Here is a 16103-nt window from a genome sequence, read left to right as displayed (position 1 = left end):
TTTGGTTCAGATAAAAGTGACATAATGCATGGGATCAGAGGAGATTCAGCCTCGCTTTGAAGGACACAATAACGTCATTCTGTATCGCTTCTGATTTCTAAACTGTCTGACTGAAGTAAGAGCCACTCACAAGGTCAAGTCTGGATGAGAAATACTTTGTCACTTACTGAAAACCATTAGACATTGGCCTGTGAGTGTAAACACATCTTTCTGTTCTGTAGCCATAGTGTAAACTGACTCGTCATCTTTATGACATAACATCATTTTAAACAATGAAAACACCTTCAAAAGATTACATTAAACACACTGTAACTTTGTTAGGTTTATTGCATTCTGAGGGATAAACTCTTCCGTTCAAAGTGCACGGAATGAGCGCCGTGTTTAATCAGTATCATAACAATGTGTATACAGTATATGCAGTGACATGAAATACCTGAGCACCAGTAAGCAATTAAGGGTTTATTTGTACAGCACCTTTCAAAGCCAGCCTTACAATGTGCTTCACGAGCACAAAGACAATAGAATTAGCTGAAATGACTCCAAGATGAGAGCAGCTGGAGAGCAAGAGAAGCAGTTAGCAGGTAGTTGAAGATGTAAGTCAGAGTTCTTAAACTGCATGCAGGTTTTTGTAGAAGTGGAAGGCAGGGAGTGAGAGATGTGAGGCAACTATAGTGAGAGCATGTTAGGAGGTTGTTGTAGTTTGGTGCACTCACAAGCGTAAATCAGAAAGAAATTATTGTTCATGAATTTGAAATTATGTAAAACTACAGTGCCAGACTTTAAAAAGCCATTTTGTTTACCAGGAGGATGAGGAAAGGATAATAATTGCATTATGGGAAATTTAGGATCCAGTGTTTGTGAGCATATTCTTGCTATCTATTATTATTCTTACTATTGATTCATCTGTTGATGATTGTCTCAATGAATTGTTCCATGAGCATCACAGCACAATAAAACAAAGGCCTCTATAGAGTCTAGGTGAATGTCTTGTGTTGTTTGACCAACAGCAATCAAGTACTTTCAATTTACTAGAATGTTAGAAAAGAAATGCAGTAAAGTTTCCCATTTAAGAAGCTGGGACCTTTAAATGTTTGGTTTTTTTGCATATAAATCAAATGCCAAAGGGGTTCACCCTTCTGAACCTCAAGCATTTTCTGAGCATTTTTGCTTCTGTCACATTTTTGCTCACTGGGGGCTCATTTTTCTCTGCAATATAAAGTCCTGCACCTCTATGGAAGTGGTACAGCCATGGCTAGAGGGAGAGAGAACTCAGAAGTGTCTCTCTCAAACTTGCTACCATACTTGTCTGAGTTTAGCAGAATAGTCTCTTAATTTTTAATCACCTAATTGTTTGTTGTAGCTCAGTCATTTATGACTTTTCAGATGGGCAGATGATAATTTTGTGTTTTCTACAGAATGGTCAATGGATTGCACTTATATAGCACTTTTCTACCTTAGCGGCACTCAAAGCACTTTACAATGTTTTCCCCTTTCACCCATTCACACACATTCATATACCAATGGTGACAGAGCTGCCATGCAAGGCGCTAGCCTGCCATTGGGAGCAACTTCGGGTTCAGTGTTTTGCCCAAGGACACTTAGACTGTGGATCGAACTGCCAACCTCACGATCAGAGGACAACCGCTTTACCACCTGAGCTACAGCTGCCCCCAACCAATCCAATTTATTTGTGACAATTTTTTAAACGAGACCCCCATCATGATTTTAAGCTTAGGTTGGGTTCATTTTTCTGATGGAAGCACATATCACAGATGATTAGTTGAAGGATTGACAGAAAGTTCAGAGGGTTAATGGATTATTCACTGCAGCTATAGTTGCTATAGTTGACCTGTTTAGTCAGTAGGTCACGCTGTAGAAGTAAAACTTAAGCCAATAAATTGACTGCATGTTACCAAGACCTGTATTTTATATATATTTATAGATGGTCTATGGTTCTTCAGTTGAGTTGTGTTTTTAGGTAAAGATTTTAATTCTATCCATATTATTGCTTATCTCTACCTTTAGCGTCTTCATAATATATTTAGTGACTGGCTACAGTAACAATGCTCTGCCCCAGTTGGATGAATGAAGTTTCACAAATTTGATACCCTCACCAAGAAAATGACCACGGCCTTTCACTGTGGTTTATTTCTTCTTTATTCTCCCTAAGCGTCTCCCTTGTTTAACTTTCTACAGACTCTGACATCTAATGTCTGTCCACCTTGTCATCTCTCTCCTGTCTTTCCTCACCTGCTTCTTGGCTGTCTGCATCTCCATCTCCATCGATCTTGCTTCTACCACTCCTTTAAACTCTAAGAGGCTTTTGCTGTGTAATCTCCCCAAAATCCTCCTTCACTCACTGCCCCCTCCTGTCATTCCATGAGGATTTTGTCACCCACTCTGAGAAGAGACGGTGTCCAATGTCAGCTTTCCCCAGCACTTCCTCCATCATCTGCTAACTCCACGGACTGATCTCCCTCCAAACTGTTCTCTCAGCAGTGATTACTGAACTGTCCCAACTTGTGCTGCCTTCCTTCCTGCTCTGTTTCACATCTGGTCGTGTCGTACTCAAGTAAAACACAATTACTCATTTTCTTGTGAAGTCAACCCTCAATCCCACCAATACATTTGGAGTTTGTGCTTCATGTTGTCACCAATGCACTCAGCAATGATTCAGTCCACTCGCTCCTTTGCCTTTGACGCTGAACCACCAGATGCTCTTGGTCTTTGTTACAAACTCCGTTGGGTTATCTCTGACTTGGTTGATCTCATTCCTTTGTCCTGTTGGACCACACCATGATTGCTCACAGTGATTCCTGCTCAGCTTTCCAACAAAGTCACAAACAACTGTGATGTGAGGACCACATGTTGGTGGCAACACAACCTTGAAAATTAGCAATCAACGGACTGCTGTTGCTAAACTTTTAGTATCGTTTGGTTTCTTGAGCACTTTTCCGTTTCATACAGCCTCTTCTGTTTATGGCTGTCCTCCACAGGTCTGCCACAGAGACACAGGATTGTGGTCTTAGTTGAGTCCAGCTTGTCTTAACACATGAGGTCATTGGAGGTCATTGAATGTCACAGAAGTCCTTGTCATGGTGGCCCATTTCTAACCCAAGTCTACTGGCTGGAAGTCTGCTGACTTTAGACCAAGTCATGGTTTCTGCGCTTTGACAACAGAAGTACATGCTGTTTTATTCATACTACAGTAGGTACACATGCATGCAGATGGTCATATTAAAAACAGAAAAGCACATGAGGCTCTGTGGTGCAAATTTTGGTGATGCCACCACCCCAGTCTCCTCAGACTGTGGGCTTTGTTTATGGCTCGGTAACAACATCACACAACTTTCTTTGTTCCTTACAGATAAGAGTCATATTGGACGTCAGAGGTGGGGTTTTTTTCCTTGAATTTAGAAGTCATTTCTAGGCATTTGCTAAAATTGCAGTTTTTCTTGGGAAGACTGCTTACAGATAAATCCTGTGATCTTTAATAAATGTCCACATTACCTATGATGAGGCACTTTATTGAGCTGCTTCACAGAAAAAGATCACAGTTTAGCTTGAATCACTTGCATAAAGTGTTTTGCTTGTATGAGCTGCATACATTTGCAGAAGGAACACTGATGTTTGTGCAAATAGTAAAGGGGATATTAAGCCATGCTTTTAGAGCTTAAAACTTATTCCTTTAGTTTGCTTCCTAATGTGAATCAAAGGGACAACAATGGAATCTACAGGAACACACAATGTCCTTCCAATTGTCACTGTTTTGGTTGTTTAACTTAAGCAATTTCTGTATCCTATATTTCTTTTTCTTTCTTTCTTTCTTTCTTTCTTTTTTTTTCTTTTTTACTTGTTTATGTGGAAATATATGAGGCCACATACTTTTGTGAGTGAGGCAGCTTTTAAATCAGATTCTGGTAACAGCTTTTGTTGCCAGCACTGTCAGTCCAATCCAATATAACCACACTCACACAATCGCAATGAAGCAGTTTTTAAGGGTTAAAAGTGCTTTATTCTTCTTCTTCTCAGACCTTTGTCACCGAAGTACGCTCACTTTGCATGTGCTATTTAAAGCTGAATGTCTTTCATAAGACAACAGAGGACAAAAAGCCTTTTGATAAAGCCAATGTGTGTTTTTGTACATCTTTGCCTTCTCTTGTGTAATGACCGTGCATGGCTCAGTGTTTTATGCTTCAGCAACAAATGCAAAATTTCCTCTTTGCTCTGTGTAGACAGCCCCTGCAGTTCAGCCGAGAAGCCCCTCACTTGTTGTAACATGACTGGTGGTCAAAGCCGACACAGTAATGGCTTTCCAGTTTCCCTGAGGAGCGCAGAATTTTAGTTTTCTGAAGAATTTGGTTCATGCGAATGATTGATTTTTGGCAAATTTTGAAATGGGACATGTAGAATAAAGTGACTGATGATTTTAAGTTTAGGTTGGATTCAATTCCTCGAAAAATCCCAAAGTAACGCATCATACATACAAGGACAATTTGGAAGCTGAAATTCTGACCATTTTTTCCATTCTCACAGTTTGATTTTGGAAAAAAAAATAAACAACATTTATTTGTGTTTTCTTTACAGATGTCATGCCTTTTAAACCTGGAAGTAGGTTTTGGATTTCAGAATGTTAAGTTTTGTTTTCACTCACTACTTGGTTCAGTTTTGGCACAAAAACTACTTGGTTAAGTTAGAAAAGATCATCCATCCATCCATTATCTATACACCGCTTAATCTTCACTAGGGTCGCAGGGGGCTGGACTCTATCCAAGCTGAGTTACGGTGAAGGCAGGAGACACCCTGGACAGGTCACCAGTCTCTCGCAGGGCTACACTTAGAGACAGACAACCAAGCACACTCGCATTGGAAAAGATCATGTTTGGGTTAAATATACACCCTGACATATCATTGAGCACTTGCTAAACTTGTGTGAAAAGCAGCAACACCAGCCAAGATCATTTGAAAATGGACTCATGACATTTATCGACATCTGTTGACCTTCATGGATTTTTCGAGGTATATCAGACCACCATGCATGTTGTAAAGTGATGCTAAAGCGTGTTCAACCATGACACTTAGGGGTCTTGACTCCTGACAAAGTGTTTTGTGATTGTTTGTGGCCACTTGAGACCAGATGTGGGCAGAAACATGTCCACCTTTAAGCCTAATTACCTCTGACAAATAAAACTGTAATGATGAGGGGTTAAGTCACCAACTCCTGCCTGTCTCACTGCTTTAGTCATGCAGCTTGTATGACTGCGAGGACATTTTCTGCACAGTGTGCATTATTCTGGAGCTTCTGGTGGTATTCACTGAAATCCTCCCCCTCCCCCTCTTTCTTTATCTCGTCTCTCTGTTTTTGCACAGAGAGGAGATGTTTCTTTTCAGCAGGAGAGAGGCCTTAATGCGGAGCGTTCCCCTTTTGGGTTATGAGTCTGACTTTATGAACATGTTAGCAGCAACAAACACATACTGCAACAAAGACGTTTCCATGAGAAAACTGACTCACCAGAGCAGGCCTTGCTCAGAAATAACAGGATGAGTGATGGGTAATACCCAGACATGGCACACAGGGCTCTGATACAGTATGTTATGGTACACTGCTGATTCACTGTGTGTTTTCAAGTGTGGTGTAAGCATGTGTGTGCACGCATATGCTCAGTGGACGCACATGTAGCTGAGTTGCTTATTCACACCAGGATGACGCATGTGGTTAAGACGGCTGCTGAAGCTGCCCAGACAGGCTGCAAAAACACACACATATATATACGGCACAGTGTGTGATGCTCCGCAGTAGGATTATGCAGGTAAACCTGTGAGTTCAATCTGCGGCTGGTGGCTAATACCTTCTAAAGAGGTTTGCAGTGGACGGCTGCGTTCTGGACTGCTAGTACTGCGTGGACACATCCCTGTCTGCAGTGTAGGAGAGGTCATCACACAATCTGTAGTCAAGATGTGCAGAGATTTGTTGTTTTAGAACGTTGTTGCTATCCTGTTTGACTCCACACATCTGCCTTGTACAGCACGAGGGAATACTTTTTTTTTGTTGCTCCTGGATTTGAAACTGAAAGTAGCTTGTAAGAAAGAAGATTAAACGGGTTGAAGTGCAGCAGGGACAGACAGGTCTTGCAAGGAAAAAGCAATATGCCAATATGCTTCTGGACATTAATGGTAAAATGGTAAGAAGAGTTCACAGCTTTTCTTTTTTTTTGCTTTGTGTGTCTTTCATGTGCCCAGTTTTGACTGATTCACATCTATTGTCACTGTTTCTTGTGCAGGTTTCAGCAACAGAAGAATGTGTTGGACCAATGAGACTGACCCAAGAGCCAATTCAGGTAAGAGTGAAAACAGACTCAGTACAACATCTGGATTCATGTTGATTCGGGGCTTGTTTGAGGGACTTGAATTAAGGCTGCAGCTAACAAATATCATCATCATTGATTATTATGTCAGCCATTCTCTCAATTAATGTATAGGTTGAAATGGTGAAAGATTTTCATGTTGCTGTCGTAGTGAAGGAAAGAAAACCAAAGATATTCACATTTAGGAAGCTGCAATCAGCGAATATGAACTTTTTAACCTGAAAGTTACTCAAACTAATTAATAGATTATCAGATTAGTTGCAGATTAACAGTTGCAACTAATTGTTAATTCCATAAATTGTTGCAGCTCTAACTCAAATGCAAGAAGCTAATTGGAAAAATGGGAGTATGTTGTGCAAATTATGAACTTGACACCGTATAACAAATTTCATTTATGTCCCTCATTTTTACCAAATGATGTTTTTATTTTTATTTTTTTAATTGTTTTATGTATGTTACTGTGTGTTGTGGGTCCTCAGTTCATGCAGTCAATAAGTAAATATAGGAGATAAGAATGATATAAAGCTTCAACTTCTGTATGATAAAAAGCATTGAAAAAGCTCTCAATTAAAACCACACCTCCAGATGTTCATACAGCAGTTATTTATCTACCTAATTCCATTTGAGCTGAAGTGGGATCACTGACAGGCTGCTTGAACTCTTCTGCTAACTTTGGGTCATATTTGGATTTTCACCAAGTGTAGTCTTTCCACTGGGAAAACCAATTACATCAACTTCATAACAGTAATGTGCAAAAGGTTTCAGGCACAAAGACATCGCGCTGCAACCAACACGTTTTTTTTTTTTTTTGCTGTCAGTTAACCTGTCGATGATTATTTTCTTCATTGAAAGATTAATTGTTTGGTTTGTAAAATGTCAAAACATCGTGAATAATGGAATCAGTGCTTCAATGACAAATGTCTTGTTTTGTTCACAACCCAAAGATATTCAGTTTACTGTCACAAAGGAGGGAAAAAAACTGAAAATTCTCACGTTTAAGAAGCTGTAATCAAATAATTTGTTCTTTAAAAACTTAAGTTCAAACTGATTCATGAATCATCAAAATTGTTGGCGATTAATTTAATAGTTGACAAATAATAGTTGTTGCAGCTCTACAGAAAAAGTGAGAATGATATCAATGATAACGCTATGAATACTTTTTTTTATTGTTAAAGAAACTTCATTAAAAGTTCAGGTAACAGAAAACAAACTAATCATATTATGTGTCCACAAGATTTTAGTGCAGTTTGGGTTAAAAACCACAGTTTCCACTGAATGCAAAAATACTTAGTGAAGTGAATTTAAAGCCTAATTTTTTTCAAATTCAAAGAATATCTTCCAAATGTAGTCTTTTTAGTACAATATTTTCTATTAAAGTGGTGAATTTGGCTTTTAAAGAATCTCCCATTGCTTGTTTTTCAAGGATTTAAATGTATAAATTCAAATTATGGATGGCCTTGGATCTTGCAGATACACTAATATTGATGCTCTCTGACCTATTTACTGCTACACATACTAAGCTGATTATAATTTAATTAATGTGGTTTTATTGGCTGTTGGATTTGTTTAAAGGAACACTTTTTGATCTCAAAATGCATGCAGACACCTTGTTTGTCCTCTGTGACGCCAGTCCAGCTTGGATTTCAGAACTTGGGAATATTGCAAGGTTAGGTGGGATTGAGTGAGGGATTGTCTGTGCTCATCCTCGGGTTAGGGATTAGGACATGTGCTAGTAAGATTTATCCTTATGTAACGAAGAAAGTAAGAGCTCCGGGAGGTTACCAGCTGGTTGGGATGCAGGTACCGCAAAGCATTCCTCCGCTCTGCCAGTTCCTACCTCGAGAATCGGCTACTTTATTAGGTGCCCGTTTATTGCTTTGATTTAATTTGCTTCGGTTCGAGCTGTGCAGGTTTGACCGATCTCCAGGGGTTTCTGAGTTCAGCTCAGCTCCCACTCCAGCGTAGTGATGTGAGAGGCCTGGCATGCCCCTCGCGTTCATGCTGAGCTACAGTATCCTGCTGTATCCCTTCACCCTCCTCCTCCTCCTTATTCACCAAGCCAAAAAGCATTGTACCAGGAATCTCTGGCAGCAGGCAGGCAGGTGGAGGGACCAGGGGCTTTATTAAAAAGCCTTGTAAGACCTCGTCTCATGCCCCATAAAACCCCTAAAAACTGCTCTCCCAAAACAGGCACGCTTTCAGTCGTACCTCCAACCCTCCTGCTGGATCTGTGACCGGAGCCGCCCCTCTCCCGCTTTCACTCCTTGCACAGATGAAAAGAAAGATAAAATGCTCTGCAGGAGAGAGTTATATATTGTGAGTTTTCCTTGACATTTACTGTTGCTGCCTCACAGCCCCGGAGAGTTTCTCCAGATGCCTCCTCCTCCGGCTTATCTAATGATTCATGCGTTTCACTCGATACACAGATAAGTGAATGTAAAGCAACTCATATGTTATTATATTTCTCCTGCGTGTGCCTGCAGTGTATTTATACTCTGGTTGAAAAAGAAGCAGAAGTTTTGTCATTCTGCTACTTTAAGCTTTTAATACCTGCTGGTCTTCCCTGCAGGATGTTAGCGCTAGGTACAACTTCTATTGAGCGCCAGAAGTAAGAAAAGTAACGGGAATATGAACATGCATTAACAGCTGAAACTCAGAGTTAGAACTTATTAGCAAAATGTTGAGGTCATAGGTCCTAGATGATGTTTTTGTAGATTTGATGTTATTTTTAAAGCAATCGTGGCACAAACTCACTACTGGCTTCTCAAATGCAGATATGTGTTGGTTTTTTTCATCTTCTATGATGAACTGAATGTGCTTTGTGGTTTGCAATCTCAACCTGGACTACAAATTCTGATGCATATTTTCTTGTGGGCTAAATGATTATTCTGGTAACCATCAAAGATGTGGAGATACATATATATACTTCAAAGCAATTTAGCTGTCCAACAACATAATAAATCCTCGACAACTTTATGTCCAAATTCATTACAAGGATCCAAAATAGTGCTCTTGTTTTATGTCAGGAGGTCAACCCCCAAAAGTCATGTTGAAGGGTTAACAGCCTGATGTAAATCTGCAAGGCTGAAGGCTTTACAGCAGATACATTATGAAACTGTATGTGCAAAACTATTCACTCATGTGGCCTTTTACTAGCTTTTTCCTTCACTTTTAAGGGGCGCTGCAGCTACCAAATGTTTTCATTATCGTTTTATCGCGACATTAGCTTTTCAGAAACTGTCTTTAGCGCTTTAGTTTCTGAGCATTTCTTTGCTCCCGTCACATGTTTACTCACCTCGGGCTCATTTTTCACTGCAAGATAAAGTCTTGCACCTCTAAGAGAAAAAACATTTCTCAGTTATGGTTTATGATTTGTTTCTCAAAAGACAAAACAGAAAAAAAACACAGGACAGATGTTAACCCTTTCAACACCAAGCAGGTTTGTTGTTGTTGTTGTTGTTGTTGTTGTTGTTGTTGTTGTTGTTGTTGTCTTTTTGCTCCCCTCCCATCACATTCAAATCCTGCAACTCTATGGAAACAACACAACTATGGCTAAAAGTAGAGAGAACTGAAAAATGTCTTTTGTTCAGCTGAGCAACGTAATAATGCCATAAATCATAAAAATGACCCCCAAAAAAGGAATTTTTTTGATTATTTAATTTACAAAAATGAAAAAAAAAATAGAATCAACATGGAATCAATATGAAAAAAGTGCCCACAGTGCTTACAAAAGTAAGAAAAAAGGACTCCTGACACGAAACTACCCAAACGAGAGTAAAATGATACACAACATGTCAAAAATGAGACACAAAACAGCAGAAAGAGACAAAACTGTTACAAAGAGACGTGGACAGAATGTCACAAATGAAACAGAAAAGGAAAAAAATTTGAAATAAAACAACACAAAGAAGATATAATAGGATGCAAATGAGACACAAAATGTAAAACAACAGCAAGGAGACAAAACTGTCACAAAGAGACATGAAACTACCCGCACGGGACACAAACACCACAAAACCAAGACACCAAACAACAAATATGCGACAGAAAAGAAAGATAAGACACAAAACTACCCACACAGGACACAAACACCACAACACTGAGACCTCAAACAGCAAACATGAGACACAAAAGAAAGACACAATGATGAAAACTAGAGGTTACTGGGCATAAAAGAAAAGTGAGACACAAGATGACAGAAATGAGACACAAAACTGCAGTTAAAGTTGATTATGGTGGCAGCATGATATGAATACAGAACGTTATGTAAAGTCTAGTTACAGTATTAAACCGTAAACTTCATGTTCTACTGCAGAGCTGCCAGTGTTTTACAGGAAATCCTGTTACAGAGTATAAAAGCTTGTTTGCTAAAAAGAAACTGATGGTAAGAAGTCCCCCTGATGGCCACCATTTAACTGTCCGTCTGTGATGCGCCACGACTCCTCCACAGATGAAGTGCTCAGAGCTAGTTAGCCCAGTGACACCTCTCTGTGTTTGGGAGTCTCCCAACGTCAGATGGCATCTGGCTTGCGTGTGCAAACACGGCAGATTAACCTCTGAACCCTGAAAATGTGAGTCAGCTCGCAGCAGCAGTCCAGGATAAGCCTCCATACCAACTGAAGACTAACTGCGCCGTGTTTTCATACAAACCATGAAGCCAGTTAGCGGCCGTGTAGTCTGATACGCTTAGAATGAAACATGTGCTGTAACCCGGTAAGTGTGTACACTTACATTCATTCGTGCGCCATTAACGGTGAGGCACATTCTTAGAAGTGTGACAGATGTGATGTGCGTGTGATGGAGGGCGGCCATGTGTTTAAATATATTTGGCTGTGTGTACATTAGATGGGGCATTAAGACCGACGGCGCCTCCTACCAGGCCCGTCACTGGTGACATATTTGGGTGGCAGGTCAGAGATGTGTGCGGTCTGCGTCGTCCCAGGGTCCACCGGGTGCTCTGTGTGTGGAATTTCACATGCTAGCACCATGGTTACACAAAGCAGTGCCATGGTTACACAAGCCAGCACAGGATCAAAGACTGTGGACCTTTCACAGGCACTCACCAATACGAGCCCATCTTCTCCCTCTGTCCTCTTTCTACGTCTCCTGCTGCCGTTCTCACCTGCTCTTTCCCATTTTCTGACTTTCTCACAAGCGTCGTTGGGATCTTGACACACTGAGGTCTTAGCCCAGCCCACAATTCTCTAGATTTTGAACCTGATGATTGCACCACTTTCAAGTTATTTCAGAGGAAGGTAAAGAATGATATGTGAGGTGCTGTGCTCGCGCCGTGTAAGGTCATTCCACTTTGTTTCCAAGGTTAGCCCATGAGCCACAATAAGATTACAGAGAGCGCAAAGTGAGATTTACATATCCTTATATGTAATATTGTATTGTGACAACATTGTGTTTTCCTAAATTTTATAAAATCCTCTGAACTTCATGCAGTTTTGGGGTGTTTTTGGTTTTAGTTTTATTGTTTTTTGTATGAGTTTGTTTTCGCTTCAGTCACATTTTTCCTCACTGTGGGCTCATTTTTCAGTCCCGCACCTCTATGAAAACAGAACAATCATGGATAGAAAGAGAGAGAACTTAGAAATGTCTCAGGTGCAGTATGACACAGCTAGAATGGCATGAATTATAAAAAAGAAAAAATGAAAGTTGAATTTATTTTATTATTTATTTTACAAATTAAAAAAAAAAAAGAAAAGAAAAAAGAAAAAAAAAAGAAACAATTCAGTTGTTTCCTGGAAACAAAATGGTGACTCTCTCTCTATATATTTTTTTAATTCATAAAAATTCTAAAATTAATTTGTGTCTTTGTAGTTGGAAACTTACTTTGTCTTGCACTGATAATTGGTGTCGTTTTGTTTTGTTTTTTATTTAGTTTTTGTTTTTAAAGATAACCAACCTTTCAGGCAGGGTTTTGGTGGTATTTGTGGGAGACAAATAGGAGAGAAATATAGAAACAAATTAAAAGTGTAATTATTAAAATATCTGTAGTATGTAGAGCCTCCATTATCTTCCATCATCCTGTGGGCACTTAGTAAAATGTTGTACATATTGATTACATTTGATTTTTTTTCTAAAATAAATTATCATAGAGGGCTGCAAGGTGGCGCAGTTGGTAGCACTGTTGCCTCAAAGGTTGCCGGTTCACGTCCCGGTGGAGGCACCAGGATCTGTCTGCGTGGAGTTTGCATGTTCTCTCCGTGCAGCGTGGGTTCTCTTCTGGTTCTCTGGCTTCCTCCCACACAGTCCAAAAACATGTTGAGGTTAATTGGTGATTCTAAATTGTCTGGAGGTGTGAATGTGAGTGTGCTTGGTTGTCTGTCTCTAAGTGTAGCCCTGTGATAGACTGGTGACCTGTCCAGGGTGTCCCCTAACTTCACCCTAAGTCAGCTGGAATAGACTCCAGCCCCCCGCGACCCTAGTGAGGATTAAGCGGTGTATAGATAATGGATGGAAGATCATAGAAATGTAGCTTTAGTTTTTTCTTTTTTTGTATATACTTTATGTTGTTATAATTCTATCATACTGCAGTTCTCTCGCCATGGTTGTGTTGTTTCCATAGAGGTGCAGGACTTGATATCACAGTGACAAATGAGCCCTCAGTGAGGACAATGTGACAGGAGGGTTAATGCACCATCACAATGTCAGATGAACAGATTTCATTTTTACTTACTTTTACAAAATATATATATATCCATAGCTATTCATAAAACACTGTGAGCTGTAGCCTCAGACGTCCAGGCCTGTCACTCATTTGTCCTGTCGCCGTGTGTGAAGGACAGCATAGACACATATATCCCACCATGAGTGACTCCCCTCCTGGTTGTAAAACAGTGCAGTAAGTGTAGATGTTCATGACTTTAGTTCTCCTCTACTTATTTCACCCACTCACTCATTATGTGTTCCCTCTCTCTCTGCAGCACCTCCATGCACTCGCTCTGTCACTCTATCCTTTGTTGTCCTTACAGCAAGTCAGGAGGTGATGCTGCTGCGAGGCAGAGCTGAGGACTGTTGGTTCTGGCTGCACACCAGCTGCCTGTGTGTGTGTGTGTGTGTGTGTGTGTGTGTGTGTGTGTGTGTGTGTGTGTCTGCGCTATGTGTCTCTTACAGTGTTGTATTTCCTCACCTCTGTACCAAAGGTGGCTGGTGTGTTCGTGGTCAAAACACAGTGTGGGATCAAAAACATGAGTCCACGCTCTGCGGGCTGCACGTCTGTTGGTGTGAAATACAGAATTCATTTGTGATTCAGCGCTGCTCAGTTTCAGCTGAGAGAAAAATTCAGCAGGAGAAAGCATTACTGTGACGTTTACATGGCGGAGGTTATTCACACTGTAAAAAAAAAAGAAAAGAAAAAAAGTTTTTCGAGCAGTTTTTAAATCTTTTTTTTAACTGTTTAGTGAAATGTTAGAGTTTTTACCTGTTCTGTTAGATTACAGATAATAACTACCAAAATCACACACAAGAAAAAAGATTTGCATGTTACAATTTTAAAAACAGACCAAAACTGTCCAAAATGGCCACAACACCAATCTGTGTCTTCTTTAACAATGTTTTGACCATAAAATTACATTTTTTTTCTTCTTGTTTATTTATTTATTCATTTATTTATTTTTTTCAGTTTTTAAATCAGCAAAAGTATTTTTAGTTTACAGATATTAGTTGTTAATTGAGACAAAAAAATGTATATTATTGATTTTCTGTGCTTTGCTAAATTACAGACAACAACCATTAAAATCAAAGAAAAAGTTATTATTTTACAAAAAAAATTAAAACAAAATAGGCCAAAATTGTATGCAAATTTTTGCAAATAGTAATTTATTACTACATGAATGTGCAAATGCAAAATACACTGTTTTACTGTATTTGAATCCAATAAAAATATCACTTTATTACAGATATTTTCTATTATTTTCCCGGTTTTTACAGTGCATTTAAAATGTTACAGTATTCAACCTTTTTTTTTTTTTTTTTTTTTTTTAAACTTTTTTTTGCACAGACTTTTTTACAGTGTAGCTGTACCCTCCTTCCATTTTAACTTTCCCTACTTAGAATAAATGAAGGCATCTGGAGTCTTTCCCAGCATGCTCTGAGAAAAAGGCAGCGAGGCGCCCAGCACAGGTTGCCAGCTTGTCAAAGAGGAAAACAAGCAGACAGATGAACTCACTCACAATTATGGACAGCTCATAGTTTTCAATTCTCCTGAGCCGTGTGTGTCTTGGGACTGTGGGAGGAAATCCACATATAGCCAGAGAGAACATTAAAACTTGACACACAGATGAAGCAGCAGGGCTTAGATTGAAAACTTGGGACAACAAAGCTGACTGCTTCGCCACCACTTCTGTTTTGGATTTTTCTCACATGAGTGGTCTGTCTAAGTAAAATGAATGAGGTGGTAATGATACCTTTTACTTTGCTCAGTTATACAAGTTTTACAAATGAAATTGTGGCTTTTTATCCATCAATCCATCTTATCCAGTTAAACTTCTCCCAGTCGCTGTTTTCCCCTTCGTACACTGACACTATGGAATTTTGAATCTGCTAGAACTCTGAAAAAAGTAGATATGTTGAATATAAATGTGTTGAAATTAAACTGCACTCTTGTCTAGCAAATCAATAAACATCTGAAACCCTCCAACAGGTTTGAAAAATTATGTCATTTTTAAAACATTTTAAAATCAAAAAAAGGACACCATTTATCAGCAACACAAACTGTAGAAACACACAGAATCATTAGATATTCAGCTTTTGGACAGTGAATTACCTACTCATCTGTTTAGTCAGGAAAGTGAACCAAATCTAAGATTAAAAACGTGATATTTTGACCACATAATTCTATATGTCCTGGACTCTGTAAAAAGCCAAAAAATGCTGAGCTGCAGGCTGTGCTTTTCACAAGGCACAAATGAACAAGTTTGGAAACAAATTAGAATTCTAAGTAGAACAAAATCTATAGCAAAGTAAAAATACTCCAGTATTGGTTACACCTGCCAGCACAATGTTCCACATGTTAATTGCATTTTTTTTTTTTACTTTAGTATAATAAATAATCAAGAAATTAAAGTTTAATTTTTATCGTTTTTTATAATACATGGCATTCTTTGCATTTACTTTGTTAAGCTGCATAAAAGCCATTTTTGAGTTCTCTCTGCTTCTAGCCATGGTTGTGCTGTTTCCATAAAGGTACAGGACTTTATATTGCAGTGAAAAATGAGCTCATAGTGAGTAAAGATGAAGGGAGAAAAAAACACACAAGAACAGCTTGGGGTTGAAGGGGTTAACGTCTGTTCTGTGCATCATTTTTCCTGTTTTGTCTTTTGTGCAAAAAATCTAAAACCATAATTGAGAAATTTACATCTCATGTTCTACAGTTTCATGATGCCTAGTTGCTGCATAATTTTGCATTATCCATCCATCCATCCATTATCTACACACCGCTTAATCCTCACTAGGGTCGCAGGGGGGGCTGGAGTCTATTCCAGCTGATTTAGGGCGAAGGCAGGGGACACATTTACAATCACCACTTAACCTCAACATGTTTTTGGACTTGTGGGAGGAAGCTGGAGAACCCATGCTGCACGGGGAGAAGATGCAAACTCCTAATTTTGCATTAATTTAGTAGAATATCGTTGAATAATGATGAGACAAAGAGAATTTGTTTTGGTGTTTACAATGAAGTGACCTTACTTTAGACTTTTTTAGTTTAGCAGTTTATGAGCACCAACTTTC

General features: G+C 39.2%; 1 protein-coding gene across 1 annotated transcript in view; it reads left to right on the top strand.

Annotated features, from left to right (window-relative positions):
• The first annotated feature begins 6155 nt into the window (after window positions 1–6155).
• The window catches only part of pde8b (phosphodiesterase 8B), a 41338-nt gene continuing 31390 nt past the window's right edge, over window positions 6156–16103 (top strand). The window contains exons 1-2 of the mRNA XM_008297204.1: window positions 6156–6182; window positions 6282–6338. Of these exons, the coding sequence (XP_008295426.1) occupies window positions 6156–6182; window positions 6282–6338 (84 nt within the window). The remainder of the gene's footprint in view (window positions 6183–6281; window positions 6339–16103) is intronic.

The sequence above is a fragment of the Stegastes partitus genome, unplaced genomic scaffold (assembly GCF_000690725.1).
Source record: "Stegastes partitus isolate 25-593 unplaced genomic scaffold, Stegastes_partitus-1.0.2 Scaffold1198, whole genome shotgun sequence".
In the NCBI taxonomy this organism is placed as follows: domain Eukaryota; kingdom Metazoa; phylum Chordata; class Actinopteri; family Pomacentridae; genus Stegastes; species Stegastes partitus.
This window is presented reverse-complemented; position numbering and strand designations above follow the sequence as displayed.